Source organism: Sapajus apella, unplaced genomic scaffold (genome assembly GCF_009761245.1).
Source record: "Sapajus apella isolate SASKATOON/1434 unplaced genomic scaffold, GSC_monkey_1.0 scaffold4, whole genome shotgun sequence".
Lineage (NCBI taxonomy): Eukaryota > Metazoa > Chordata > Mammalia > Primates > Cebidae > Sapajus > Sapajus apella.
The window spans coordinates 16,775,922-16,803,181 of record NW_022436944.1 but is presented as its reverse complement, the minus strand read 5'-3'; the positions used below and the strand labels follow the sequence as shown (position 1 = coordinate 16,803,181).

Sequence of the window (27,260 nt, the reverse complement as noted above, 5' to 3'; positions counted from 1 at the left end):
TCCCGGGTTCAAGAGATTCTCCTACCTCAGCCTTCTAAGTAGCTGGGATTACAGGCATGTGCCACCACACTCGGCTGATTTTTGTATTTTAGTAAAGACAGGGTTTCACCATGTTGGCCAGGCTGGTGTCCAGCTCCTGACTTCAGGTGAACCACCCACCTTGGCCTCCCAAAGTGCTGGGATTACAGGCATGAGCCACTGCGGGCCTGGCTTGCTCTCCTCCTTTTTATATAGGGAAGCTGTAATTTACCCATGGCTTTTTGGGGAAAGTGGAAAAAGGAGTTGGCCTTTCAAACTGTCTTTTCTTAATTAGCTGATCTAAAATACAACTATCTTAATCTAGCTAGTGACACACAGTTGGGGGCAGGGATAGCTATGCAGGTGACGAAGTGAGGTATATATAAATTTATGCACTTAGGTATCCATTGCATTTATAGAGTTGGAATCTTGATGGAGAGACAGATATTTTGATAGAAGTCCTCAGATAATCCTTTTAACCCCTTTGCCACTAACCTCTCTACCAAGCCTGATTGACTTAGAGTAACACACTAGACACTGAGAGTAAGATACTTTGTAGTCCCTGAGTCCTTTTCCTGTACTTCGCAATGATAGTCATTGTTGAGCTGTTATTCTTGTGCTCTCATTTTTGCGTATTTGAGCTTCTTAGAACTTTGCGGTTTATTCACGTTATGTTTGACTGTTAACCATAATAATCTTTTTTTAGTCAGCAAACATGCCTTCAATCCTCCTCTGTTAATGTGTCCCCGAGGAGGCATTTACATTGCTGGAGGATAGTCTCTTACCAAAGGAATGAAAGGTAGTATCACAGGAGCATCACAGGAGTGGGGGTAAGGCATGAAGCAGGGAGAGGAGGCAGAAGCATTTCCAAAGCCCATTCCCACTTGCTTTGGGAGCCCTGAAGGTGGGCTCTGACCTGGACACAGAGGGTTCTAAAACTGAAGCACTTACACACACACACACACACACACACACACACACAGAGCATCCATCCTCATTTCTATAGTGGTGAGTAAAGGAAAAAAAAAAAAAAACCCACCAAGAGAATGAGGGGATGATCGCCAAAGATCTTAGTTCGTAGACGGAAAGATGGAAGGCTTAGTAACTGATGTTTACTAAGTTATATTTGCAGTAAATGAACAGTGTTGAAAGTAGTATTTTCTTTCCCTATCCTTCAACATCAACGATAGATAGAATTCTCTTTTCTATACTTTTTATTCTCTGCCAAAGTGGCTTCAGAGTAGCACCTTTTCCTGGAGGATGGCCACAGTGCAGGGACATTGCTGTGGCTCTTTCAGCCCTTTCACTCTGCCCTTCAGACTTCCAGCCATTAGCCCTTTCATTCAGCTGTGCACTGCCTCCTGTTTATCTCTTTTTGCCATGCCTTAATGCTTTCTTTAGTTTCAAATTATGACTCCATTTCATATCATTTTAGTTCTTTGAATTCATATTTTTGAGGGGCTCAAACAAGGATAATGAAAAGAAACATTTATTTACACATTGTACATACTGATTCCATCCAGCGATAGAAGGCCTACACATCAGTATAATCATAATATATGCGAACTTCCGATCTTCTGACACTTTGCAGTGATCTGATGCTTTCACTCCTGGTTCTGATATTTGATTTTTTGAACAACCTTCTTGAAAATGACCTACACATGAAAAAGTAAATTATTGGATCCAGGCACACATTACACGCAGACAAGAAAAGTGTCATTTCTTTGCAGTAATAGAGGATTTTATGTGCAGATTCATCTAAAAGCCTGTCTAAGTGACTAAAAGTAAAAGGAATTCTACACAAGTGATATGGTAGAAAGCAGGTAAAAAACACAGCCACAACTACCCTGATGCTCTGGTTATGTTTTCGCTTTCGGCTTGACTGACTTATGAATTGCCTGCTGGATTTGTGGATATACCTGGATATGGCTATGTAACATCCGATTAGAATCACCAGCACAGCCACAAACAAGCAGCTGTTCACATAGGTGACTGCCTTATGCCATTTGACCCCCAAAGGACTTTTAAGTTTCACGCAGTCATGGATGTTGTCCTCTGTTGGCTGACTATTTGTTAGGATGATGTTTGGCAAACACAAAACAGCCATGATCACCCAAACACAAATAGATAAAACCTTTGTAAAGGTTATGCTATACATCCGAGAGTCCCCAAATGGCTTGACCACCTTCAGATAGCGATCAATGCTTATCAGCCCAAGGAACACAATGGAAGTATACATGTTTGCATAAAACAAAACTGAAGTGTATCTGCAGAGAATAAACTTGAAGTACCAAGGTCCAAATCCTGCATCGTGGACTATTCGAAATGGAAATGTCAGCGTCATTATGAGGTCTGCAACGACTATGTTTTTGAGATAGAATATGAAGCTGGTTTTATTCCTAATGTGGAAGAAGATCCATACTGCTAAACCGTTCAGCAAGATGCTTGCCACAAATATAATGAGATAAAGCACCGGCAAGACAATTGTGTCAAATTCATTGTGAAGGGTGGTGTTCTTTCCTGGTCCATCGCTCCTGTTGCCTGAATTGTGACTCTCTTGGCCGTGCAGCTCGTTATCTGTAGGAGAAGTGGGGAGATGGCACTTCAGTGCTTGGCAAGCGCGCCCACAGGCCACTAGGCTCCCTTACAGACCCAACTTTTTGTTGTTTCAGGTGAACTTAAAGATGTTATCAATGATTTAAAGAGCGAAGTTAGCACATTGTTAATGTTTTGAGTGGCCAAAGAATTGGTGACCTCTTCTTACTACCCTGCCTCCCTTGTATCAGGACCCTTGAGTAAAAAGTCCCATTTCTGATTCCCTATGCCAGCCTTTTGAAAATAAACATACCACTGTAAATTATCCATATACTTCCACATTTGATATCATTACAAATATAATCAACAAAATGTGGACAGAAAATTGAAATTTTTTATAACAAGTAAATAAAATAGCCAGCACGTGTTTCTGTGTATTCTTTGACACTTTCTTTGAATATATCTTCTCCTCCAACCATGGCTGCCACATCAATCAAATGCTCATAACCCATTTCACTGATTATATGATGCAGTGATATGGTATAGGTCTTAAGCTGTTTAATCATTAAGAATTAAGAAGGTGTAAAACTAGTGGATCATTTTTAAGCCGTTTAATCATTGAGAATTAAGAAGGTATAAAACTAGTGGGTCATTTTGAATTTTTTGCCTATGACTTTCTTACAGCACTTTTAAGATATTTTAGGGACCATTGATAGGAATGGAAAGAAAATGCCGTGGCATTTTTGTAAATAAAAAGAAAATCTGTCTTCTAAAGTGAACAAAGTAAGTCCTGGATAGGTGTAGATCTGACTTGCTGATTCTCTGAAATTTGTTTTCACCTTAGTAGAATTTAAGTTTTAGGCTAGTGTGAAGTTACTGCTGATTATTATAAATATTTATACATCATCTAGTAAATTTTTGATTAAAATGCATTTGTATAGTCAAGAATATTCACAAATGTGTTTTCATATGGTCCAGTGAGAAATGCTGATTTTGTTTTCTCATTTGTACTACATTTTGCAGTTTTACAGTTTATTGCCAAGGAGGACAACTTGTTAAAAGTAATTGCATCCTGGCATATTTTTCTTGTTTACAAGGCTAGGTTGTACCAATTGCATTTATTATAAGAATTTTTAAACCTTTTTTAGAATTTTTAGTTACCATATCACTGCATCATATAATCAGTGAAATGGGTTATAAGCATTTGACTTATGTGGCAGCCATGGAAATGAGCCTCTCATGTCTCTACTGTGGGGAGCATGACAGACAGGCAGCTCCTGCTGTGGATCCACTACCAGATGCCTGCGGCTGCCATGCTTCCCATGGACTGCTCCTGGCCTATAACTGAGCATGGCAGGGATACCAGGACATACCTGTTTTTGCAAGAGAGGGGTTTCTCTGACAAAAGACTTTGGCCGGAGGAGTACTTACCAGTCTTCAAACCTTTTCTTTGAGCTTTCTTCAAACCGCACTGTTCCTACTCAACCTTTCTTCCTTCTTTCTCCCACAAGTGGTTGGAAGGCTGTGCCAGCCTTCTGCTTGTCCCCATTTGCCTTGGTAGCCATTTTCCCCAATAAATCTCTTGACCCTTTAAGCACATTTTATCATCATCATTTTTGGAGAACCTGAACTAATGGAATTAATTTATAAATTCACTTTTTGGGTGTAAGTTTAGAAGGAAGGTCATTTCTGAATTTTTTACTTCCCTCTAATTCATATTTACTATAGTTATAACTATGTTTTGGAATGGTTTTGTTATAGAGATAACACCATGAATTTAAGCCCTCCCTGCCCTGCACACAGGCAGTTTAGTGTCTGTTTTGGTTCCCTTCTTTGAGGAGAGAAACAGGAAAGTTTTGATGATTAAAATCCATGAACAGATTTCTGAATTGCTGCTTGACATCTAAGTGCAGGCTCTTCTTAAGTAACCTTGTCCTCTTCCTAATTCTTTCCCTTTTATTCCTTGCTATGAGTGTTTTTAAAAACTGGTTTCCCTGGCCCAACTATCCTTACACAGGCTAGTAATTTATATCTGGACTAGCCTGTTATGAGACCCATAGTGTTACTAAGCTTTACAGGTTAAAATGCCTGATTCAGCAGCCATCTATATTACTGCTGCCACTTTTTCTAATATTTCCTTGTACAGTATCATTCAAGCCTATTTTGATTTAATGGTATGTTATAGTCTTGGTTGTTTTTGCATCATAAGATCCAAATCAGTATCAGTGACATTAGGAGCTTCTTAAGATGTGTGGCTTTGAGTTAAGATGTCTGCTTGAATTAATTTACCCAATTAAACTATTAGCAGCCACTTTTGTCTAACCTAGGATAGAACCCTTAGGGAAATAGAGAGAGGACTTGTGAGTTTACATCAGAATAAAGAGTCCAGCTGAGGAACACAGCCTGAAAAGGAGCAGCCATGTCATATCCTGCAGTGATGGCTGTGCCTTGTAACAATGACTTATGAATTGCTTTCCAAAATCATTTTAAATACAAATATGAATAGTTCACGAACTACAGCACACATGGCATGGAATATTTCAACTGTTGGTGTTGGCTCCCTGGGGATCTGCTGTGCATGTCTGTCGTGGCGTACAAGAACCCCTGCTCCACAGTGTTGCTTAGGGATTGCCTATCGGTTCAGTATATCATAATATTTTAAAGTTTAATTATATGAACACACATTCTTATTAAATGAAGCTTTATAAATTAAAATGATTTGCCTAACAATTATGAGAGTCTCAAATCAGAATGTCAAAAAAGGGGTGTGTGTGTGTATGTGTATTTGTAAATTAGAAAGATCAAGTAGGATTGGTCTCTTTCCACAGTGGTTATTGAACTGTTTTGTGGCTTTGAGATAGTCCAGTGTTGAAATTCTTGACTGTGTAACCTCATGGTATTTGCCTCCTTAGTTTATGTATAGGATTAACATTTGAGACTATAGGACTTCTTAATTCAATGATAAAGGCCTAGGTCTGGTTATTACCTTATTCACAAATTACACATTTGCAGCGCAGCTCAAACAAATCAGTGGTTAAAGCCTGTTATGGGTTATTTAGTGAAACAATATAGTAGTAGAGACAAAAAATGATTTCTAAGAAGCAGATGAGCCATTGCTCAACTGGTTGCTCTGGAAGTCTCAAAATTTAACTTTGAGAGTTTCATGTGATTAATTTGCTTTTTAGAATTAAGTTTATATCATATTCTTTTTTGCCAGCTATGCCCATCATTTATTCTCTTCTCTATTATTGCCACAAATATTTCTAAAACTTACAAGCGTACTCAGAAGCATTTCTCTATATGATGTTTTTGCTCAGGAACGTTGACCACTAAAAGTAAATGACTTTCTTCACCCAGGCAGTTTTTTTCATGTTGTTCTTCCCTGCCAGTAATGAACTTTGCCAAGTTAGGGAACTCTTTAATTGATAGTAGCTTGGTGATTCATTTAAGAAAAATTGGAAGCAGTGTAAAGGCTATTTTCTCACAATGTGTGCGTGCAATGTTGGATATTATCAAACATGATTTCTCCATCCCTTCTTGTTTACTAGGGTGGTATTCCCTGGATTGTGTAGTGCAGGGCTTGACACAGTGATAATTGAGAGTAAAATCTCCTTTGTTATCCTCTCCCACTCTCACTCCAGTTCCTTTTAAATTAACAAATTAGGTGACATAATAACTCAATTTACTAGTTCCATAGTAAATTATTTTTATTTATTATTATTTTTTTTTGAGACGGAGCTTTGCTCTTGTTACCCAGGCTGGAGTGCAATGGCGCTATCTCGGCTCACCGCAACCTCCGCCTCCTGGGTTCAGGCAATTCTCCTGCCTCAGCCTCCTGAGTAGCTGGGATTACAGGCACGCACCACCATGCCCAGCTATTTTTTTGTATTTTTTTTTTTTTTTAGTAGAGACGGGGTTTCACCGTGTTGACCAGGATGGTCTAGATCTCTTGACCTCGTGATCCACCCGCCTTGGCCTCCCAAAGTGCTGGGATTACAGGCGTGAGCCACCGCGCCCGGCCCAGAGTAAATTATTTTGTGCCATGTGTGAGGGTGTATCTGTGTATATGTTTGGGACATAAGGGAACTGTGGCTGTCTTTGCAGGGGGAACAGGTTCATGTATGTGTGTGTGCAGGAGTAAGTGTGTGTATTGGGGGAAGGCTTGGGCTTTGTAGCCAGATATAGAACAAAGCACGTGTGGCTTTAAAAATTTAAATTTAAATTAAGCATAATTTAAAAAATTAATTTCCTCAGTAATACTAGCTATGTTCAAATTTCCCAGTAACCACATATGGCTACTGGTTTGGCCAGTGCAGATGTAGGGAATTTTTATTAATGCAAAAAGTTCTATTTGACAATGCTTGTTTAGCCTGTTAATAACTGTAAAATGGAACTCATAGTTATCTTGCTGGATCTTCTGAGAGATAAATGCGTTGTAAACATTGCTTTGAGTACAGTATCTCGTACTTAGTAGGTGTTCATTCTATAATGTAAAGCTTAATTATTTATTATGTTAATAGAGTCACACTGTAAATGAGGAAAGAGTGGGGAAGAATCTGCCACTTTTGCCATTGGTGAAGCGACATCATTGCTCACTAGGATGTGTCATTTGGCACAAAATGTGAAAGTATCAACATATGTCATTGCTCTACCTGCCAGGTAGGAATGAAATAATAAAAGGCATTCAAATTATAGGGTGTCACTACCATGGCACAGCTGCCTAGGTATGATCATTTTCTTTTTTTTTTTTTTTTTTTTTTTTGATATGGAGTCTTACTCTGTCACCGAGGCTGGAGTGCAGTAGTGCGATCTTGTCTCACTGAAACTTATGCCTGCCGGGTTCAAGCGATTCTTGTGCCTCAGCCTCCTGAGTAGCTGGGACTACAGACATGCACCACCATACCTGGCTAATTTTTTATATTTAGGTATGATTATTTTCTAAATAGTTACCCACTAGATTAGGTAGATGTTGTCTCTGGCCTCTTGGGGAACCTTGTGAACCTTGGTTTAGACTATTAAATCTGGAAAGTAATACGTAATTTTAGTTTGTGTTTAAAAATATTCTACAAATATTAATTTAATCCTACTTGTCATTTTAGAGATGTCTAGATGAAACAAAGTTTAAAACGAAGTGATAGCAAGCTGCATTTATCTCAGCAATGCCATCCTGCATGTTTGCTCTTTTATACCTAAGGAAATGCATAGCTAAATACTGGTTTATTTTCTTCATTGGTTCTCTGACCATTAAACTCCCCAAGTTGCCACACAGTATAAGTAATATTCATTGATAAAATAAGATTTTCTTTGCATCTCTTCTGATGGCTTACTTGGTAATTTTGCAAGTGTCCAGTTGAGCCCCATTCTTCAGTTGTGATGCACTGTAAGCAAAGATGCGTGTCAGGAAACACTTGGGGATGACTGAGGTGTGGGGTCAGCATAGGTTATTCCTGGTTTGATTTCTAGAGAGAGAAAGAAAAATGGGGGGAAAATCATTTGGGAAGGAATTTGAACATATAACATTTTGGTCTTTTCAGTTAAAGAAATTGCTTCATGATGCAGAAAGCATGTGTCCTTTGCATATGAACACCTGGGCCACACAAGAGTTGCCCTCTTTCATAATTCCCTTCTGGGAATTATGTCTGGTGGGTGACTGGCTACATACCTTAACTTTTCTGAACTTTACATGCCTCACCACATCTTAATAAAGATTAGCTGAGACCCTATGTGCTTGTGATGTTGGATATTATCAAGTGTGATTTCCCCCACCCCTTCCCCTGCACCTGGGCCTGTTCTCTGTTCTCTGGCTTCCATCCAGTATTGACCATAGAAAACAGAAATCCTGGGAACTGTTCTGGAAAGTGCAGCTGAAGTAAAATGTGCTTATGGAACAGTTTACTGTTAGGGGAAGTCACGCTGTTTCTCATGAAATAAAACCATGTGGAACTTTCATGTCCCATCACTGATGTTGCTTAACGAGACCCCAAATAACCTCATTCTGTCTAAGAACAAAGCAAACCTGTGGCTGGTGTGAGCAGTTACTTTTGCCCCGGCAAATGTGCTGAGACAGCAGGGAAAGGGCACATGGATGGCAGGAGTATGCGTAAGAGTTACACAGTAAGTAGAGAGGCACTTATTATTTCTTTTTATGTTCCTGTATGTGTCCTTCTCTTCTGTTTGCAAATATCACATGTAGCTAAGGTACTTGATTTGGTAGGAGATAGAAAAAATGGTTTTGAATTTTTCAATGATTCTCTCCACCCAAAATCTACTCTTTTGAAAAGAGTTTAGACAGTCTATCCACACCTCACCTTGAACAGCTTCAGTATGTGGTACACAGCAGCATTTAGAAGGTGTTTTTTGGTTAATGGAGCATAGGCAATGATTAAGGTTCTTAGAGTTCCTCCTTTTTGGGTGCCAGCATTACCTTATTTTTAATGTAAGGCAAAGACGTAAAACTCCGCTTTCTTTTTGTTTATTAAAGCTTACTGGGAAGAATGACTGAAGCATTTAATTTTCTAGACTTTATAATAATCTTTGGATTTCAGTAAGCTTAAAAAGTTTGAATCCAGTTTCTCAAAAAAAAACATTTCGAGGAAATTACCTGATAAACACATTTTTAGTTTTATGTTTCTCTGTTCCCAAGTTGTATGGTTGTCCTTTTCAGATGGCTTCATGTATACCTTACTCACTGCAACTGTCAGTTGCAGTAAGAGAGAGAGAGCAGACAATTGGCCAATAAGGAGGGCATAGAAGAGACTGGGAGAAAATGTTTGCATGTTACATTTCTGAGAAAGGATTTCTATTTAGAATATGCAAAGAACTTTTACAACTTCTTAATAAGAAGAACACAACCCAATTAAAAAAGGTCAAAAGATTTGTCTAGACATTTCACCAAGAGCACATGGAAAGACACTGAACATCATTAGTCAGTAGGGAAATTCAAATGAGAACCACAGTGTCATACCATCTGGCATCTACCAGAATGGCTGTGTCTGAAAAAGACAGTAACAAGTGCTGCTGAGGGTGTAGAAAAATAGGACCCCTCATACACTGCTGGTAAGAATTTCAAACAGCCACTCTGGAACAAGTTTGGCAATTTCTTAAAAAGTTAAAACTAAATGTATGATATGATCCGGTAGTTCTACGTCTAGGTATCTAGCCAAGAGAAATGAAAACATATGCCCATGCAAAGACTTGTATGCGATTGTTTATAATAGCATTATTCATGACAGTTAAAAGGAGGAAGAAGCCAAGTGCCAACTGGAGAGCAGATGAGTAAACTGTGGTATAGGAATAGGATGGAATAGTACCCAATAAAAAGAAATGAAATACAGCTATCGTATAGATGAACCTCAGAAATGTTTTGCATGAGAAAAAGCCAGACACAAAAGATTACATAGCCTTTAGGTGAAATGTCCAGAACAGGCAAATCTGTAGAGGCGGAAACTAGATGAGTGTCTGCTGGCTTTGGGGGTGGAGTGGAGGGTGTGAGAGATCCTGCTGGTGTGATGAAAACTGGATAGTGGTCATGGTTATGCAAATCTTCAAATTTACTAAGCATAATTGTATAAATAAAATAATTGTATACTTGAAATGGATGAGAACTATGTTACATATACATTATGTCTCAATAAAGTTAATAACTAAAGAGCACAGATGAAGGAAAAGGAATAAAACGGGCTACTGCCAATAAAGGATGAGTTTTAAAACCCATGGAAAATGTATCTAAAAAGTACATTCTCTAATCCTTTGAGAAGATAGTGAAATGCAGAGTACATTTAGCAAAAGTTCCACCTTTTCAAGCAGGTGGCGGGTCACTGTTATGTAAGTGATTTATAGGATTCATTTATGAGTCCCTTTTGGAATTGGATCCATAATCTACAAACACTGGATGTGGCTGATAATTTGTGCTTTTGGGTGATCCATATTCCCATTTTCTTAATAATTCCTGTTGAAATTATATGGAAAAATTAGGATTTTAATTCATTCAGACATGATCCTTAGGTTTTCTAAAATCAAATTTATTATCTAGGTTTGGGAAATATGTTTTATTGTCCTCTATTGGCTTCTAAGAGTTTCTTCCTTTTTCATCTCCTTTACTACCTTCTCTAAATGAAGTCCTCCCTCTAAATTCAGGTCACAAGCCCTCATTTTTCTGTTTCTTTTTCTCTGGAGAACCTGTGTCTACACCGATGTATGGACCTCACCTCTGCGATGGCACCATAGTCTCTCTCTCACTTTCCCTAAACTCCAGCTTACTGTTGACATTGGAGTGTGTTGTATGTCTGTGTTGTCAAACTTAGCATATCTAAACTTTACCTGTTTTTCCTTTTTTCAAAAGAAACTTTTTCTTTTATTCTATCTATGAATATTTGCTTTATCTGTTGGTCAGTAGAGTTTAAAAGCTCAGTACTCTATTTGATGCTTCTCTCTTTCTTGCCTCTCAGGTAGCTAGCCACTTACTTATTTTGATATTTCTATTTCTTATGTTATACCTCTCCTTTGCTTCTGCCTGCTTGCTACCCAACAGTCCTCTTCTGGATAGAGGTGCTCCACTGTTCTTCCCCTCTGGTCAATCTGCTGCTTGCTTCATTACTCTTAAATAAATCTCTTTTGCTTTTTGTTGCCAGATTCATCTTGCTAAAATCACCCATGTAGTCATGTCTTTCTTTTGCTCCTTAATCCTGTGTTACTGTATGGTAGGCAATTCTTGAATTATAATTACTAACTAAAGATAAGGAGTTATTTTTGTACTGTTAAAGATGATGAAATGTGGAAGTCAGAACATGGTAGATTCTGGTAACTAAGAGCTCACAACAGACGTTGGAGATATCTGCTTGCCCCATAATCTTTTGAGTCGTGGGAACAACAATACTTACTTTCTGGCATCTAGCATCCCTCCTTCTTGTGGTTAAATTGAATATACTTTTATAAATTAAGTGCTTTATAAATGCTGGTTTCTGCTGTTATTTCCATTAACCTTGGCCTAAATTAAATTCAAGATCATGTTCCTCTTATTGGAACTCTCTGGTTTAACCAAACTGCAGACTCTCAGCAATATGCCTGAGTTTAGTTCTCTGCTTTATTTCATACCTGTTCCTGCCCCGTGAATGGCCTCCTTTCTCCCTTGTCTCCCTACCTGGGAAATCTCTACTTCTTCCCCAGCCATAACCTGATCTCTTTCATAACATCATTTACTAAGAGTCTGCTCGTATTTCAGGCCCTGGGATTTATAAAGATGAGAAAGGTACATTTCTGTCCTCAAGTTGAAAGTCTAGTTAGAATCCAGAAGTAAACAGACCATTTCAATATTGAATGGGAGGTTTGGGATGCTGTGAAGGCACAGAGGTGTACCCAAACTGAGGAGAAGCAAGGATTAGAGAGGTTCCATGGCAACTATGATGCCCAAGTTGTGGCAGGCTTGCCCAAGGTCTAATCAGAAAGGAACACATGGAAATGCTGAGTGTAGCCAAAGATAAGGTATAATAATCTACTAGGGAACTGGTGATGGTATGTAGAGATGGAGAAATACGACAAATGTGAAGCATCTTAAAGAATTTGTGGCTGAATGATGCTGGTGAAAAGGGTTACAAGAGTGTTGGAGGCCTCCCAGGTATAGATTTTAGTCTCTTTCACTGATGCAGGACCTATGAAAGGACAAGCATGTATTGGGATGGGTGGAGTTTAGTTTTGGATTAGTTGGTTTCATGATGCATGTGGAGATGTCTACTGGATGATTAAAGAGACAGGTCTGGAGCCTGGAGAGGCGCTCCTGGCTGGTGATGTCAATCTAAGGCCAACAGAAAATCAGTGATAGAAGAAGCTGTGGGAATGGATGAGATTGTCCAAGATGAAACTGCACAGTTGGCCATGCATGGTGGCTCACGCCTGTAATCTCAGCACTTTGGGATGCCATGGTGGGCAGATTACCTGAGGTTAGGAGTTTGAGACCAGCCTGGCCAACATGGTGAAACCCCATCTTTACTAAAAATAGAAAAATTAGCTGGGTGACATAGCATGAGTCTGTAATCCCAGCTACTTGGCAGGCTGAGGTAGGAGAATCCCTTGAACCCAGGAGGCGGAGGTTGCAGTGAGCCGAGATGGCGCTGTTGCACTCCAGCCTGGATGACAGAATGAGACTGTCCCCGTAAACAAATAGAAAACTAAAAGTACACGGTGGAGTGGGAATAGCAGAGAGCTAATGTAGACTTTTTAATGCCGCAGTCTTAGGGTGCGGGGAGTACCTAAAGGAAAGGCCAGAGAGTTGGGAGGATTACTGAAAAAGAAAAATGTCATGTGAACCAAAAAGAGAGTTTGAGAAATGAGGAATTGTGACTAGTTTTATCCTGTGGGGGAAGTCAAGTGACATAGGACAGCAAAGTGCCATTGGATGGGACTCAGCAACAAAAAGGCTATTGTTCATCTTTGCCAGTGCTCCATGTGCTGGGGGGCCTGGGGTGTTTTGAGGTGAGAAGCCTAATGACAGAGGTTTAGTAACAACTGTAAGGTGAGGAAGTGGAGGCAGCAATCTCAGACAACCCTTTCAAAAAAAGAAAATGCCTGTGACAGGAAGGAGACAGAGAAGGTGGGAGGTAAAGATACAGGTATATAAAGGTTTGATGGGGGGTTTTCTTAAGCATATCATTTAATGTCTGGCATTGAAAAATTTTCCCAGCTTGGTTTAAAAAAAAAAAAAAATCCTGCCTTGACCTGTACTTGAGTATGGCGGCACCATGGTGGAGTGCAAAGAGCGAGGATTTGGCTCTCTGATTCTCTGGATTACAACCCTAGCTCTGTTCCTTTTAGCTTCTAATCCTCCATTTCTGCATATGTAAAATGGGTATGGTAACTCGTCCATTATAGGATGACTGTGAGGTACAATGATTAACATTTACAAAGCAGCCCGTGTACTTGCAACAGGGTGGGGCTGAAGTCGTTTCAGTCCCCACTGTATATCATAGGTACACAGTTGAATTTATTTAGTGCTTCGTAGGTTGGACAAGGGGGTTGATCAGGGTGAATGCTTGCACCTTATTTACGCTGAGATGGCTGTGTGGCTGGTGGCCTCAGCTGACCTCTCAGGAGTCATTTGACTGATACTTTTGCTGTAAGAGCTTGCCTTTCCTTTAAGTTGTCTCAGAACCTCACCCGCCTGCTGTCTTTCTGAACAATGAGTGCCTCAGCTTCCGGGCTCCCTGTGTGCTTTTACGGCAGTGGCTCTGAATTGTCTGCATGTCCCAGCACTTGCAGGGTGTTGCAAGGAAGATTGCTTCAGCGGTAGTAAAGGGCTCTGTTCCAGGACCTGGATCCTGGGTGGGAATCCTACCCTGCCACCTACTGCTTCTTCAGCTGAGAGCTGATGAAACCACTCAAGAATGTGATGTTTGTGGTAGGCCCAGGTTTCACAGGCATTCCTGAGGTTAGATGGTATCGCTACTTAGAGATCTGTTTTTTTTCCAGCCACCCATTGATACTGTCCTTTGGCTATTTTACTAACCGTGTTTCTTTGTTGTTGGTTGTAAGCTATTCTTTTAAAATGAGGGTGGTGGAAAAGGATTAACATGTTCTCAATTTCTCCTTGCTTTTAGACCCTAAACTTAGTGGTTGATATCTCAAGCGATCTTCAGAGCAACCCTAGGACCTAGATATATTTCCACCCACTCCCCTCCCCTGGGTAGGAAGATAGAAGATTCAGACAGTTTAATTAACTTGCCCTGACTCACATCGTGAGTAATGGGTAGAGCTGGGATTCATATAGAATCCAGTAGAAACTGAAATTGCAGTTCTGTCTATTACACTCCTGTGGAATAAAAATGAAGAATGATTCTGGGGGTTTATTTTAGAGGACAGGAAGTGGGAGGAGGGCAGTATTGGGCAGAGGTAGGAGTTTGTTTTCCCCATCAAGCTTGTGAAGGAACTGCTAATCTTCCAAACTAAAGGTCTAGTTTTATTTGGCCTGAACAATGTTGACAACATCAGGAAATGTCACATAAAAATCCAGATTTGGATCCCGTCTTGAAAGATGAAAAGATGGGCCAACATCCAGCATGAATAGTCCAGCAGTATGAGTTGCCCCGTCCTATTGGGGAAGTGAGCTCTCTCCAGTTCTCCGGCTCACAGCATTCTCCTTGACATCCCTGGGCTGCCTTTTTAGGGAGCATTACCTACTGGGTCCCACAGCCACTTGATTTTGCAACCCTGATTCTGCTTATCATTTAGTCTTACATGGCTATACTTAACCTCCATAGATCCCCAATTGTTCTACTTTGATTATAAATATATTTTTCTCTTCTGTCTCTCCTCCCTGCAAATGCCTGATTTTTCTTGTATTACTGGCCATCACTTAGCCTTTCTTTTCAAATGTTTTTTCTTATACCTCTGAGCAACCCAGAAAAAGTAGTGACAGGAGGTCATGTTGTTTAATTCACCCCTAAGAATGAATTGTCATAGTTGAGCTTTTCTCTGTGCCACCTCTCTACTGGGGCCTTTAAGTGAAAACCCTACTGATTGTCTGATAAAACTGCTTTTGATGGGGAAAAACAGATTTCTGGTGTCAAGAAAAGCTTCCCACTAGTGGAGTAGGGACTTGACCCCAGTTGTGTTGGTTGCCCAAACCTTTGCTCTCTCTCCCTAGAAGGGTTATGGGAGGACAACATCCAGGACTACTGAACAGCTACTTTGGTCACCCAGACTTGTGGTCCACACACAGCCAGCCTGCTGTTACAGTTCACTGGATTGGATCTCGGTGTGGGTGGGGAGTCATTTGTACTACGCCAGGGGAAACTCCCTCCGCAGGCAGAGCCGGCGGTGTGCCCTGCCATGCCATAGCAATGCTTTAACTCTCCCTGGGCTTCATCCCTCTTGTTATTGCCCTCTGATCAGGATCTTGAAAGATAAATGCCAGTTAAATGCTGGCTCCCTACATGCAGTTGCTCATAATGAATTGTTTTTACTTAGTGTTTGGGAAATGGTGGCTCGGAAATGACAGAGTTGTAATATCAATACCTTTCCTATTGTCCTCTACTCTCCAGTTTTCCCTCTGAAAGCTCACATCTGAAATTGTAAGAATTTGAGATATGAAGGTTTGTTTTGTCACTTTACTTCTGAAAAGCTATACTGAACTGATGGATTATATAGAGATATATAAGTTCCTGCATTTTTGTGCTGAAGATATAATCGTCACAGAAGCCACCTGATAGAAAGTTTCTGTTGAAAGATACAGGGTATCTTCTATTTTGGTATCACCTATTGTCTAAGAATCTTTCTGAGTTTAAACCTGACTTTATATGTATGTGTGTTTGTAAATTTATGTATATTTTTCATGCTAAGATTATAGCTCTGCCAAAGGCCTGGGGAAAGAGGCAGGTTACCTCACTGGTTATGAGTTACCTTTTTTTGCAATGGAATTAGGTCACTTTATTCATAGTACATTTCATAAATGCATGCATAGAGCTAGTCTTCCAAAGGTGCTGGAATGCAAAGCACAGCAACCCTTCATTCAGGTTTTTCAGGTACTACACTGATGTTCTCTTCTCATAGTTTTGCTTGATACATGTAGCTTACAATTAGGACTATTTTGGTTAACAATATAGACATTTTTTTCAGGTGACCTCAGGTAACTCACTCTGTGTGTGTGTGTGTGTGTGTGTGTGTGTGTGTGTGTGTGTGTGTGTATTTAGAGGGGATGAGGGGTTGATGTAAACTCCTTAAGTTGTAAAGTTATTGTAAACTCCCTAAAGACAAGGTTTGTGTCTAATGGTTCTTTATAACCTTAACCTCAAACTTGACTATTCTCTCTGGGCAAGTGAGGGAACTGAGCAAGATAAAACAGCCTGCCCAATAGTACACAGATGGTGAGAGGCAAAGCCAGGAAATGAGCTCTAGGTTTTATTACCCCAGAACAGGCTGCCTCTGTGGTGTTGCTTTGCTGACCTAGTGGAGTGTCAGAAGTAGCTTCTCTGGTAGAAAGTGTTCTAGACTGAGATTCCCTAACCAGTGCAAAGTATCCTAGACCTGGATTCAGTAGGCAGGTGTTAAATTTTTTTTGTTGTTGTTGTTTTGGGAGACGGAGTCTCATCCTGTCTCTCAGGCTGGAGTGCGGTGGTGCAATCTTGGCCTACTACAACCTCCACCTCCAGTGTTCAAACGATTCTGCTGCCTCAGCCTCCCAGGTAGCTGGGACTACAGGCACATGCTACCCAGCTAATTTTTTGTATTTTTAGTGGAGATGGGGTTTCACTGTGTTAGCCATGATGGTCTCGATCTCCTGACCTCGTGATCTGCTCACCTTGGCCTCTCAAAGTGCTGGGATTACAGGTGTGAGCCACTGCGCCCTGTTAAGTTTTTGACTCACAATATCTTTGGCCCTGTGACCTGGAGTAAAGCATTATATCTCACAGAGCTTGAGCCTCCTTGTGTATGAAACAGGGAGAATAATAAATACTTGACTTACTTTCCAAGAGTGTTGTGTTAATCTGGTAAGAGAACATATGCTAAGTCAATTTTGTATTGTAAGTGCAATAGTGATATAAAGGTGTAATTCATGGCAAATATACTTTGCTTAAACAGTAAATGCTTTTCTTAAACAGCAAATAAAAATGTGTTTTAACTCAGTAAATCATAAAATTTGAGTAAAATTCCTACTCACATTACTATGTGGCTATTGTGAGTCAGATCAGGAGATCTGTATCACATTACTATGTGGTTATTGTGCGTAATAAGAATTTTGCTCAAATTTTACAACTTACTGAGCTGAAACATGTATTTTTATTTTCTGTTTAAGCAAAGTATAATTTCCACATAGGTAACTTCTGGATCATTTATGTAAGAGGCTGGTCTGGTTAGGGACTACCGTCCCAGTAGCCAGCATAGTGGTTTTAAATGAATATGTTCTAAACTAAATACATTTCAAGTGACTTCTGCCCCTTAAAAATATTCTTAGAATTCAAGACTCCAGGTAAAGTCTCTAGTTGTTTGATTACCATTTACTAGCCTATTAAAAGATGCAGAATACTTTTCACAAGTTCGTGTAGATGCTGTTTCTTGTTTTGGAATAGCACCTTGTGGCTTAAGCATTATACTTAAGAGTTATAATTATTCTTCATGGCAGTGGTGGTGGTGTCGCCTTGATATTTTAATACGGCCATCATTATAGTTTTCTGAGCTGTGGAATGTGGTGGCAGGTGTTCTCCAGGCTTCTCCCAGTAGAACTGTTGTCAGGTTAGCTACCGTAATTCTTCCAATCACAGCTTAACCAAACCTTAATGCTATTTAAGTTAATGGATTCAGACAGTTACCTAAGAGAGCATTTTTCTTTCCGTTTCATCACTTGTCTTCACTGACAATTGTAAAATTCTCAAGTGAAGTCTTTAACATGAGTGGATATTTCACATTTTTTAATCAGCATCAAATGCACGCTCTCGTTGTTCTCTTCTCATGAATACAAATAACCCACCCTCACCCATATGTAGTAAAAGGATCTGGGATCGCATATAACTCATTTCATGAAATACACACCCACATATAAAGTTCTTTGAAGTAATTCCTACTTCAGTGAATTTAACAACTTCTGGCATGAATCATTTTTTTTTAAACAATGCCTCTTAAACTAATAGGAATATTTGAATTAAAGTAATTTTCTCTGGCTTGATTTATAAAGGTGATAACTTCCCCACTAGGAGAAATAGTAACCTATATATTTGTATTAAGATTTCCCATATGCATTTTCCTGCTGTTTGCATATCTTTGCTTGATGTCCTTCTCTGTCGCAGTCCTCACTGGCTTACTGTCTTGTACAGGATACAACTCAGGCTCCTTTGCAGGTGATGAGGACCTCCTGACCTGACCTGTATACCTGTCCACTTTGTAGCTCCCATGCTCTTGCCCCAGGCCCTTCTTACCTTGCATGTATTTTATCCTGGAAATCTCCCTCTTGGCTACTAAGCTGCCTATACCACCTTCAGGTCTAATTTGTCTGCCTCCTCTTCTCAAAGCCTTCCATGTTATCCCCATGTGCCACGTAAGTGCTCCTCAACCTTATGGCTTCCCATACCTCTAGCTGTTGTATTCTGTTTTTGTTGTTTGCTTGACTGCCAGAGTGTCCTTACATCCTTTTATCTTCAGGGTCTAGCAGAGTACCTGCAGGCACAGAGTCAGAGTTCAAAAATACCTTTGATTTACTATTTGGCTGTGATGGAATTTGGCCCCCTCTCTGACCTAATTTCATTTTGGCAGCCATATGTCATTTTTTTTTTTTTAATTTTTAAAAAATATTTTGTTTTCTGCCTTCTGAAGTGAAAGGGTACAACCCAGGGAGGGTGGAGACAAGAGTAAGAATTGGCAGTTGACCTGTGTAAGGCATGGCTGAAGACCAGGAAGAAGGTCTGATCAAACCAGCTAATCAAACGCTGGGCCTGCTGACTGTAACGTCGAGGAAGCTAAAGTGGAGGGCTGCAAATTCACATGGCAGCAGCAGCCCGATAGGTTGTGTCAGTGAGGAAAGTGAGCCAGGTATAAGAGAAACAACAATACCAGTATGCTAATAAAAGACGGCTAGTATGTCTAACACTTGTGAAATTTTCATAATTAGAATAAAGTACACTGGGAGAAGGAAGCAGAAAGGTTTCCTTAGAACAATTATGAAGAAACAGCAGTAAGATGAAAATATTTAAAGCGAGCCACATGCCTGGACCCCATTATGTTGTCTCATCCTGCCCCTGTAAAATGGCTTTGCCTGGATTGAGCTTTGAATTGGTGTATTCAAGCATTCAGCCCTTTTCACTGTGCCTACTCTTTGGGTGTTCAATACTACATTGGTTTTTTATGTTAAGATTCATGGGAGATTTTCTAGTCTACATATTAAGAATGGTGTTCCTGTTGGCCAGCTGTGAATTTATCAACACGAAATCATTATGCTTTCTTGTTTCCCTGCTGGAGTTTAGATCCACCTTAAGGCCCAACAGTATCAGATAGGGATGAATGCATTTGGTGAACTAATTTCTCATATGGTTTTTGATTTCCCACCATTCTTATTCCCAAGCCTCATTTGTTTAAATTTAAAGTTCATTTGAATTAACTTCATGTAAAATACTTCGTTTTTGTTGTTGTTGTTGGAACCAGGAAGATTATAAATAAATAAAATAATTATATGAATACATTGGAAGGAGAGCTTAGTTGGCATGAAGTTAATCGGGTTCTGATTGACAGAAGAGGAAAGGGAAGCAGCATGGGAAATGTACCATCTGCAGATAGGAGCCCGGGTGTGGAAAAACATTAAGGGGTAGAGATGTTTGGCTGTGCCACCCTGGCTGTGAGACAGTTACGTCACTGAGAGCATATTCTAGCATGGGAAAGCCATCAGACAAGAAGTAGTGTACCATGGCATTTATACTTCAGGTGCCTACAATTTTGAGCACACAAACTGAGTTCCACACTGGCCAATTATTTAGTGCCTGTCTTATTTGCAATTTCATATGGGCTGTAAACTGGATATAAACAGACCATGCTATGATCCAGCATGACTTTGTGAAGGATTGGGTACATATTAGCATTTCTGGGTCTTAAGATGAAAAATAGAGATAATAATTGAGGTATTATACTGTTGGCTTTAGGCATAGAATGAATAGGTTTTAAAATTATACATTTAAAACTCTGTGTGTGTGTATGTATGTGTATGTACATATATATATATATATATATATATATATAATGTTGTTTACAACATGAAATTAGCATAAATGTTTTAGGGTAAAGGGAATATTGATATTTAACAGATATTATAGTTTTACTTTTCCAGCAGCCATTATGACTTATGCTGACACATTGATGTAGTAGTTACCTTTTAGATATTGGCAGTTGACCTGTGTAAGGCATGGCTGAAAATCAGGCATTTACTACTCTTCTATTAATTTGTTTTGCTATACATAATATAAGCATATACCATTTGACCTAGTGCAAGCCATTATCCTCTAAAAGTTTTCATTTTTTAGGTTTTTAAAATGCTTGGTTGAGACAACTAGAATACAATTGTAGCTGTGATATTTAAGAATTGCATATTACTGTGAGCCACACTCTACCTCATCATTATATGTAGCACTAATTTCTATGTAAACATATCCAGTAAACAAATTTAGGCTGTGTGCGGTGGCTCATGCCTGTCATCCCAGCACTTTGAGAGGCTGAGGTGGGCGGATCACAAAGTCAGGAGTTCGAGACCAGCCTGATCAACATGGTGAAACCTCATTTCTACCAAAAATACAAAAATTAGCTGAACGTGGTGGCGCGCACCTGTAATCCCAGCTACTCAGGAGGCACTCCAGCCTGGGCGACAGAGCGAGACTCCATCTCAAAACAAAACAACAACAACAAAAATTAATTTTTCAGTTTTTCCAATTTGTCTTGGAGCCAATTTATCTAAAAAGTTTTAAAAGGCCCAGTGATTTATTTTCAGTTTCATTTATAATTTTTGGGTCTAGCAGGTCTGAGGAGGAAGAAGTTTGGACAGGTAGGTCATCCACCCCCCGCAAAAGAGTGTAACAAATCCTCAATTGGCTACAATCTAGAGGCAACAGATATTCATGCATTGTTTTTTTTGGATCTCTCTTGTCAATTCTCAGCCTGAGAGCCACAGAGCTTAGTACTCTAATATGTGCAAACAGTCCAAGTATTCTCTTAACATTTTTCTTTCTTCAACTAGATCATAAGCTCCTTTAGTGCAGGGACCTCAGATCATTTTGTTTCCGCTGCTCTTTTGGTATACTGGCCTCTGCTTTGGAGGCATTCCGAATCTTGATATATTCAGTAAAGTGTACTCTCTAAACTCAAGGACTTGGAAAACAAAGTCTCACTGTGTTCTGTGTCCTCCAGAGAGTTGCTCTGGTGGTCGAGAGCCAGGAGTATCTTCAGCCTGGGAGCCTGTTCAGGCTACAGGGCAAAACCCTTCTCTGGGAGCTTGAGAAGTCTAAGTGTCTATCATGTTAGGTACAACAACAGCAAAAGAACTCAGCAAATGCTGGCTAGTATTATTCTATGCCCAGGAGTATTCTAAATTATCTGTGTATATTGTAATTTATTAAAAGGACTTTGGATTCACATTACAGATTTGTCACTTACTTGGGCAAGTTATCCAGCCTGTTTCTTCTTCCATAAAACAGTCCTCATAAGATTCTTTTGAATGAAGAATTACCACAGCATAGACCTTTTATTCAAACTTGGCATGTAGTAATAACTCAGTAGTAACTCAGTTGCTTGAGTGAGTAGTAAGAATTAGTACTCTAATTTTTCAGATGAAAAAAACCTGAGCCTTAGAGAGAATGCTTGGAATACAGTATACTTGGGCTGTTTGCACATATCATTTGTTCTTTGAGCCGATACATGCCGTCTGTTGCTGCAGTGCTAGAGCATGCCCTCGTTAACACCTCTAATGAGGGTCAGAGCCTGGATTTGAACAGAACATAAGTTCATCTCAGTGCTGTACTCCTAACTACCGCTCTGCTACTGCCTGCACAAAAACGTGGTATTCTGTGCTGATTAGCATCTTGATATCTCCTTTGGGAAAACTAGCAAGTAAAATAGCTCTAACTTGATTGCAGGGGATCTTGCACCCAACATGGTCATTTATCTGCTGTAGTCTGTACTATGGTACTAGTGTATGGTAAATATACAATAAATCTGTATCATTTTACATATGAAACTACCCATAAAAAGAGATAACAGCAAATAGAGCATGGTTGACTATAGGCAGTGGTTCAAGGTCAGAGCTCTCCTCCCTACTGGTATGCTCATCAAGCCTCAGTTTGCTCAGCTGTAAAAGTGGATAATAGTAATTTTTACCATGTGGTTTTCTGAGTTAAAAAACAAGTATGATAAAATATGCAGTAATCTTGTCACATATTAAGCTATCAGCATATGCTAATTATTATTGTTTTAGTATTAAGAATAGAAGGACAGTTTGTGCCATTCAGATCCTAGATCCTATCTTGTACGTTAGAAAAGATCATTTAAGGAGTTTTGCTCTTCTTTTAAAATGATGGAAATGATTAGAAATTACTTTATAGGGCGGGCGCGGTGGCTCACGCCTGTAATCCCAGCACTTTGGGAGGCTGAGGTGGGTGGATCACGAGGTCAAGAGATCGAGACCATCCTGGCCAACATGGTGAAACCCCATCTCTACTAAAAATACAAAAATTAGCCGGATGTGGTGGCACATGCCTGTGGTCCCAGCTACTCGGGAGGCTGAGGTGGAAGAATTGCTTGAGCCCAGGAGGCGGAGGTTGCAGTGAGCCAAGATTGTGCCACTGCACTCCAGCCTGGCAACAGAGCAAGATTCTGTCTCAAAAAGAAAAAGAAAAAAAAAAAAAAAAGAAATTACTGTTTAAGAGAAACTATAGAACCAGTGATATGAATGACTTAATGTCATGACTTATACTAAATGGAACTTCATCAGTGCTCTTCCTTAAATGTATTTTAGTGTAATGTTTTTTTATATTTGGCCAGTAAGAAAGTTAATGAAACAAAATATGCTAATTATGTATAGGATAGAGGACAAATATTCTATTCTGCCTGTGTTTGCCATATAAGGAGGTAGAGGGTTTGGAAATCTTTGTAAGGTCAGATAGAACCTGTCTTTTACCACTGGCCTGAAGCAGAAGATGTGAGGGGTGGTGCATCTCATCTAGTTTTTAACAGCAGGGTCACATCACATTTGCTTTTACTCTTGCCTCTTTGCTTTAGGCTGTTATAAGAACTGCAGCTGGCCTTTGTATTAATATTTGTATTAATGCAAAACTTTCCAACAAGGTAGGAAGAGCAAATTGATCTTCCTACATTCATCTCCACCTTGCAGAGGAAGAATCTGAGACCTAGAGAAGTCGAAATTTGATTAACATCATGTAGCTGGCTAGGGACAGAATTGGGAAAGACGTAGTTTGTGGCTCTACCCTGTTTCTTCTCAAGCATACCTGTGTGCTTGGTCCAAGCCTTAGGTTCTTTGATTACCAACCCCAGCATCTCAGCATATCACCTGGATCGTGGGAATCTAGAGATGCAAGGGACCTCTACTGACTATCTGATCTAATCCCCACATTTTACCTGTGAGGGAGGGAAGTGAGCTCCTGGGGAATTCAGAGACTTGCCTAAGTCACACTGATAATATTGGTACAATCAGCCCTTCAACCCAGGTCATTTTCTTGTGAGTCCTGGGCTTTCTACTTTAAACCCAAACTACTCCATCATACCTGTGTAGAGAACATCTACCCTGGAGACTGGGGGATGCTTCCAGGGAGGTGACTTTACCTAGATTTCACCTCACTTCTGTCCTGTCTTCACAACCCTACCCTTTATTGGACTTTGAGGGACTTTCATGGGTTTTCCTGTTTTTTCTTATTTTAGGAGCATACAAAGAACTAATAGCCATTGTGGTCTCCTCTAAACTTTCTGTGGCATTTTCTCAGAGTAAAGAAGCATGAAATACCTTTTTTTTGTTGTTGTTACTGTTAAATGGAGTCAAATGCCAAGATATTAAGGAAGAAAAGCAGGCAGACTCTGAAGAGCACAAACAGCACAGCTCTAAATAAGAACATTCCTTTTAACTTAGTCTTCCTTTTCCCACCCACATGTCTGAATGCAGTAAACCTCTTCACATGTTGTCTCTGGTTAGGGCATTTTCTCAGTGTCTTCATGAAATAGTGAAGATTTACTGGCTGGATGCTTTCTTTCTATAGGCTGTATCCTTAAATACGAAATTCATCCGTCTATCTGCTCTTCTAGGCCCTTGTACTTAACCCACATACCTGCAACACTTTTCAAATAGATGTCAGAGACAAGAGTCTGAGGACGAGATGTTGCTGAAGGACTAAGAGAACATGCCTCTTTGATCACTAACTTCATGGAGACAGTTAATCTCAATTGGCTGAAATAATAAATATCAACAGGGTGTCTGGCTTTTTCTTCCTCCCAATATGTATTTCCCCAATATGAATATAACAAATATATAGAACCAGATTTGTTGCTCTTCATATTGCTTGTAAATTGGAGAACAGTTATGAAAGAAAACTCTTGTTAAAATGTTAATATAGCTAACATAAAAGCAGATTCAACTTGAGAATGTGATGTAAAATTCTATAGCACATAAATCTTAAAATCAGAAATCAAAAAGTCACTCTACTTTTTAGGCTCATCTATCTTTTAAAAGTCCTTATTAAAATTTAAAAGAAGTAAGATCTCCATGCTTGCTTCTTGTTTTCCTCAATGCAGTGAAAACTTCCCCAACAGTTTGAATGTGGAACAAAACTAAGCTGTTCCTAACCTGTTTGTCAGTCACTGGGCAGTTTTCTTCGTGCCTTTCCTGACATGTTTCAACACGATGTCTGCAGGGATCAGAATGAGGATTGCCCTGTTCTTTGTGGTACAATGAAAAGACTGAGTTTTTTTTTTTTTTTTTTTTTTTTTTAATCAAAATGAGGCAGTTGGGAAAGAGAAAAATCTTTTTTTTTTTAAATTCAGATAAACGATTATGAAACAAATTTAAGTGTTGGGTCCTAGGAAACAATTATAAGAGACTTTGGCTTTCACTCATCTAATAAGTAAATGTGGTTTAAAAAAAAAAAGTACTAAATAGAAGTGATTGCCAAAACATTGTTTCTACTTTTGAAGACATGATATGTAGTTTATATTTCTGCCTGCCTGAGCTGGAAACAGTTGAAGCTTCCTGGCTCATAGTGGTGCCCTGTATCTTATTGTCAGCATACTAATTTCTACTTTTTCTTCAAACCTCAGAGTTAAGTAGAAGTATGATTAAAGTTTTAATCATTGCTGTGTCCAAAATAAAAAATTTTTCGCTTACCTTTCATTGTGGTGGCTGGCTGTCCATTCACCTCATACGGTGTCTTCAAGTTGAAACAGGCTTCTTGTCTCTAATTAAGAATAAGCTTTGAAACTAAGGTCGGCAGGGAAATGGATTTTCTGGTAAAGCATAAAAACTAAACATTTTCTCCCCAACCAGACAAAGTCGGTATCTCCCCTACCCCTTTAGAGATTGTCCTATGGGGCACCCTTTCAAATTCTCCTGCCCGGCAACTACTGGAACAACTTGCTCTCTTGCTAATGTAAATGACTCACAACTAAGAGTAGGTGAGATTTGTTGACTGGGGAAGAGTATTTCCTGAACGTGCAGGAATCAGATGGTGATTCACCTGAAGGAAACACAGACGGTTGGAGCTTAAGACGGCCAGAAGTCTGCTTAAGGAGTGGGGGATGAAGTCTCAGGTTGGGGCCTACTAACTCATCAGATCTAATTTTTAGGTCTTTGTTTTTGTTTATTTCCCAGCTTCCTATTGCTATCTAGAAAACATATATTGGCAGCTTTCTTGCCGATTAAATTGTGGATTAAAAGGAATAAGAATATGCTTTATTTCTTTGAAAATATTATTCTACATATTATTAAAAAACTACAATTAAAATATGTTTATTATTGTAATTGATAACTCTGGAAACCTGTAGTCTTATTCATGAAACTAATGAAATCTATAGACATATACAATGACGAGTATTCAAAATATGTTAAATTATTCAGGGACTGGATTCACTGACTCCTTTGAATGCTGACCTTTAACATAAAACAATTTGTTTTATTGCTTTAAAAAAGCATCCAACAACGACAAATTTATATAATCAGTTAATTTTTTTTTTTTTTTTTTTTTTTTTTTTTTGAGATGGAGTCTGAAACTGTCCCCTAGGCTGGCGTGCAGTGTCATAATACCGGCTCTCTGCAACTTCCACCTCCCAGGTTCAAGCGATTCTCCTGCCTCAGCCTCCTGAGTAGCTAGGATTACAGGTGCTCATCACCATCCCCAGCTACCTTTTTGTATTTTTAGTAGAGATGGGTTTCACTATGTTAGCCAGGCTGGTCTTGAACTCCTGACCTCATGATCCACCCTCCTTGGCCTCTCAAAGTGTTGGGATTACAGCCGTAAGCCACTGCACCTATCCACTTTTACTTATTTGTAAATAATTTTCATGCTTTCAGATGAGAATCTCAAAGATGCTGATATTTTCTTGAATGCAGCATTAAAATTTTTAAAAAATAACATTTCATCAAATGGAATCAAAACTTGTTATCATGGATGAAGATAAATGAAAATAATCAAAGGTGAAAACTTTTTTGAAATTAGTTAATCTATAATAGTAATACTTAGTGTTTACTTATGCCTTCTTAAGGAAATAGTATGTACATACTAGTTAGTTTTCCTTGTGTTTTTACAGAAAAACAAATGGGTGTTTAACTTAAAGATCAAGAGTTGCATGTCAGAATTATATTTCTTGTATTATTTTTTTCTAAGTTAAATCAAATGTATGTTTAACTTAAACATCAGGAATTGGGTATCAAAATTATATTTTTTGTATTATTTTTTCCTGTCTGCTTCCTAACCGTACAAAAACAGATAACCACAATTTTAATTTTTTTTTTTTTAATTATTCTGCTTTGGGTGGATTAAGTGTGTTATGGATAAGTAGCTAGTCCCAGGGAAGGTGTTTGAATACAACTTAATAATGGCCCAATCTTATATGAATTTGCAGATTTACAAACAATCCTTCATTTAGGTTTGACTCTTTCTGTGCTATTTGTACTTCCCCATGGATTTCACTTTTAGCATTGAATCCAGTTTCTTTTCTTTTTCTTTCTTTCTTTTTTTTTTTTTTTTTTTTTTTTT

At 39.1% G+C, this 27,260-nt stretch overlaps 2 protein-coding genes across 8 annotated transcripts in view; one reads left to right on the top strand and one right to left on the bottom strand.

Annotated features, from left to right (window-relative positions):
* Positions 1-27,260, top strand: part of MED12L (mediator complex subunit 12L) — a 363,897-nt gene that overhangs the window by 217,273 nt on the left and 119,364 nt on the right. The gene's annotated exons all lie outside the window — the stretch shown is intronic.
* GPR87 (G protein-coupled receptor 87) lies at positions 1,487-25,761 on the bottom strand. The gene is made up of 3 exons (XM_032263132.1): positions 25,394-25,761; positions 7,881-8,012; positions 1,487-2,595 (listed from the first exon to the last, which is right to left on the bottom strand). Exons 2-3 carry the CDS (start codon positions 7,912-7,914, stop codon positions 1,553-1,555), a joined length of 1,077 nt encoding a protein of 358 aa, XP_032119023.1. The 5' UTR covers positions 7,915-8,012; positions 25,394-25,761; the 3' UTR covers positions 1,487-1,552.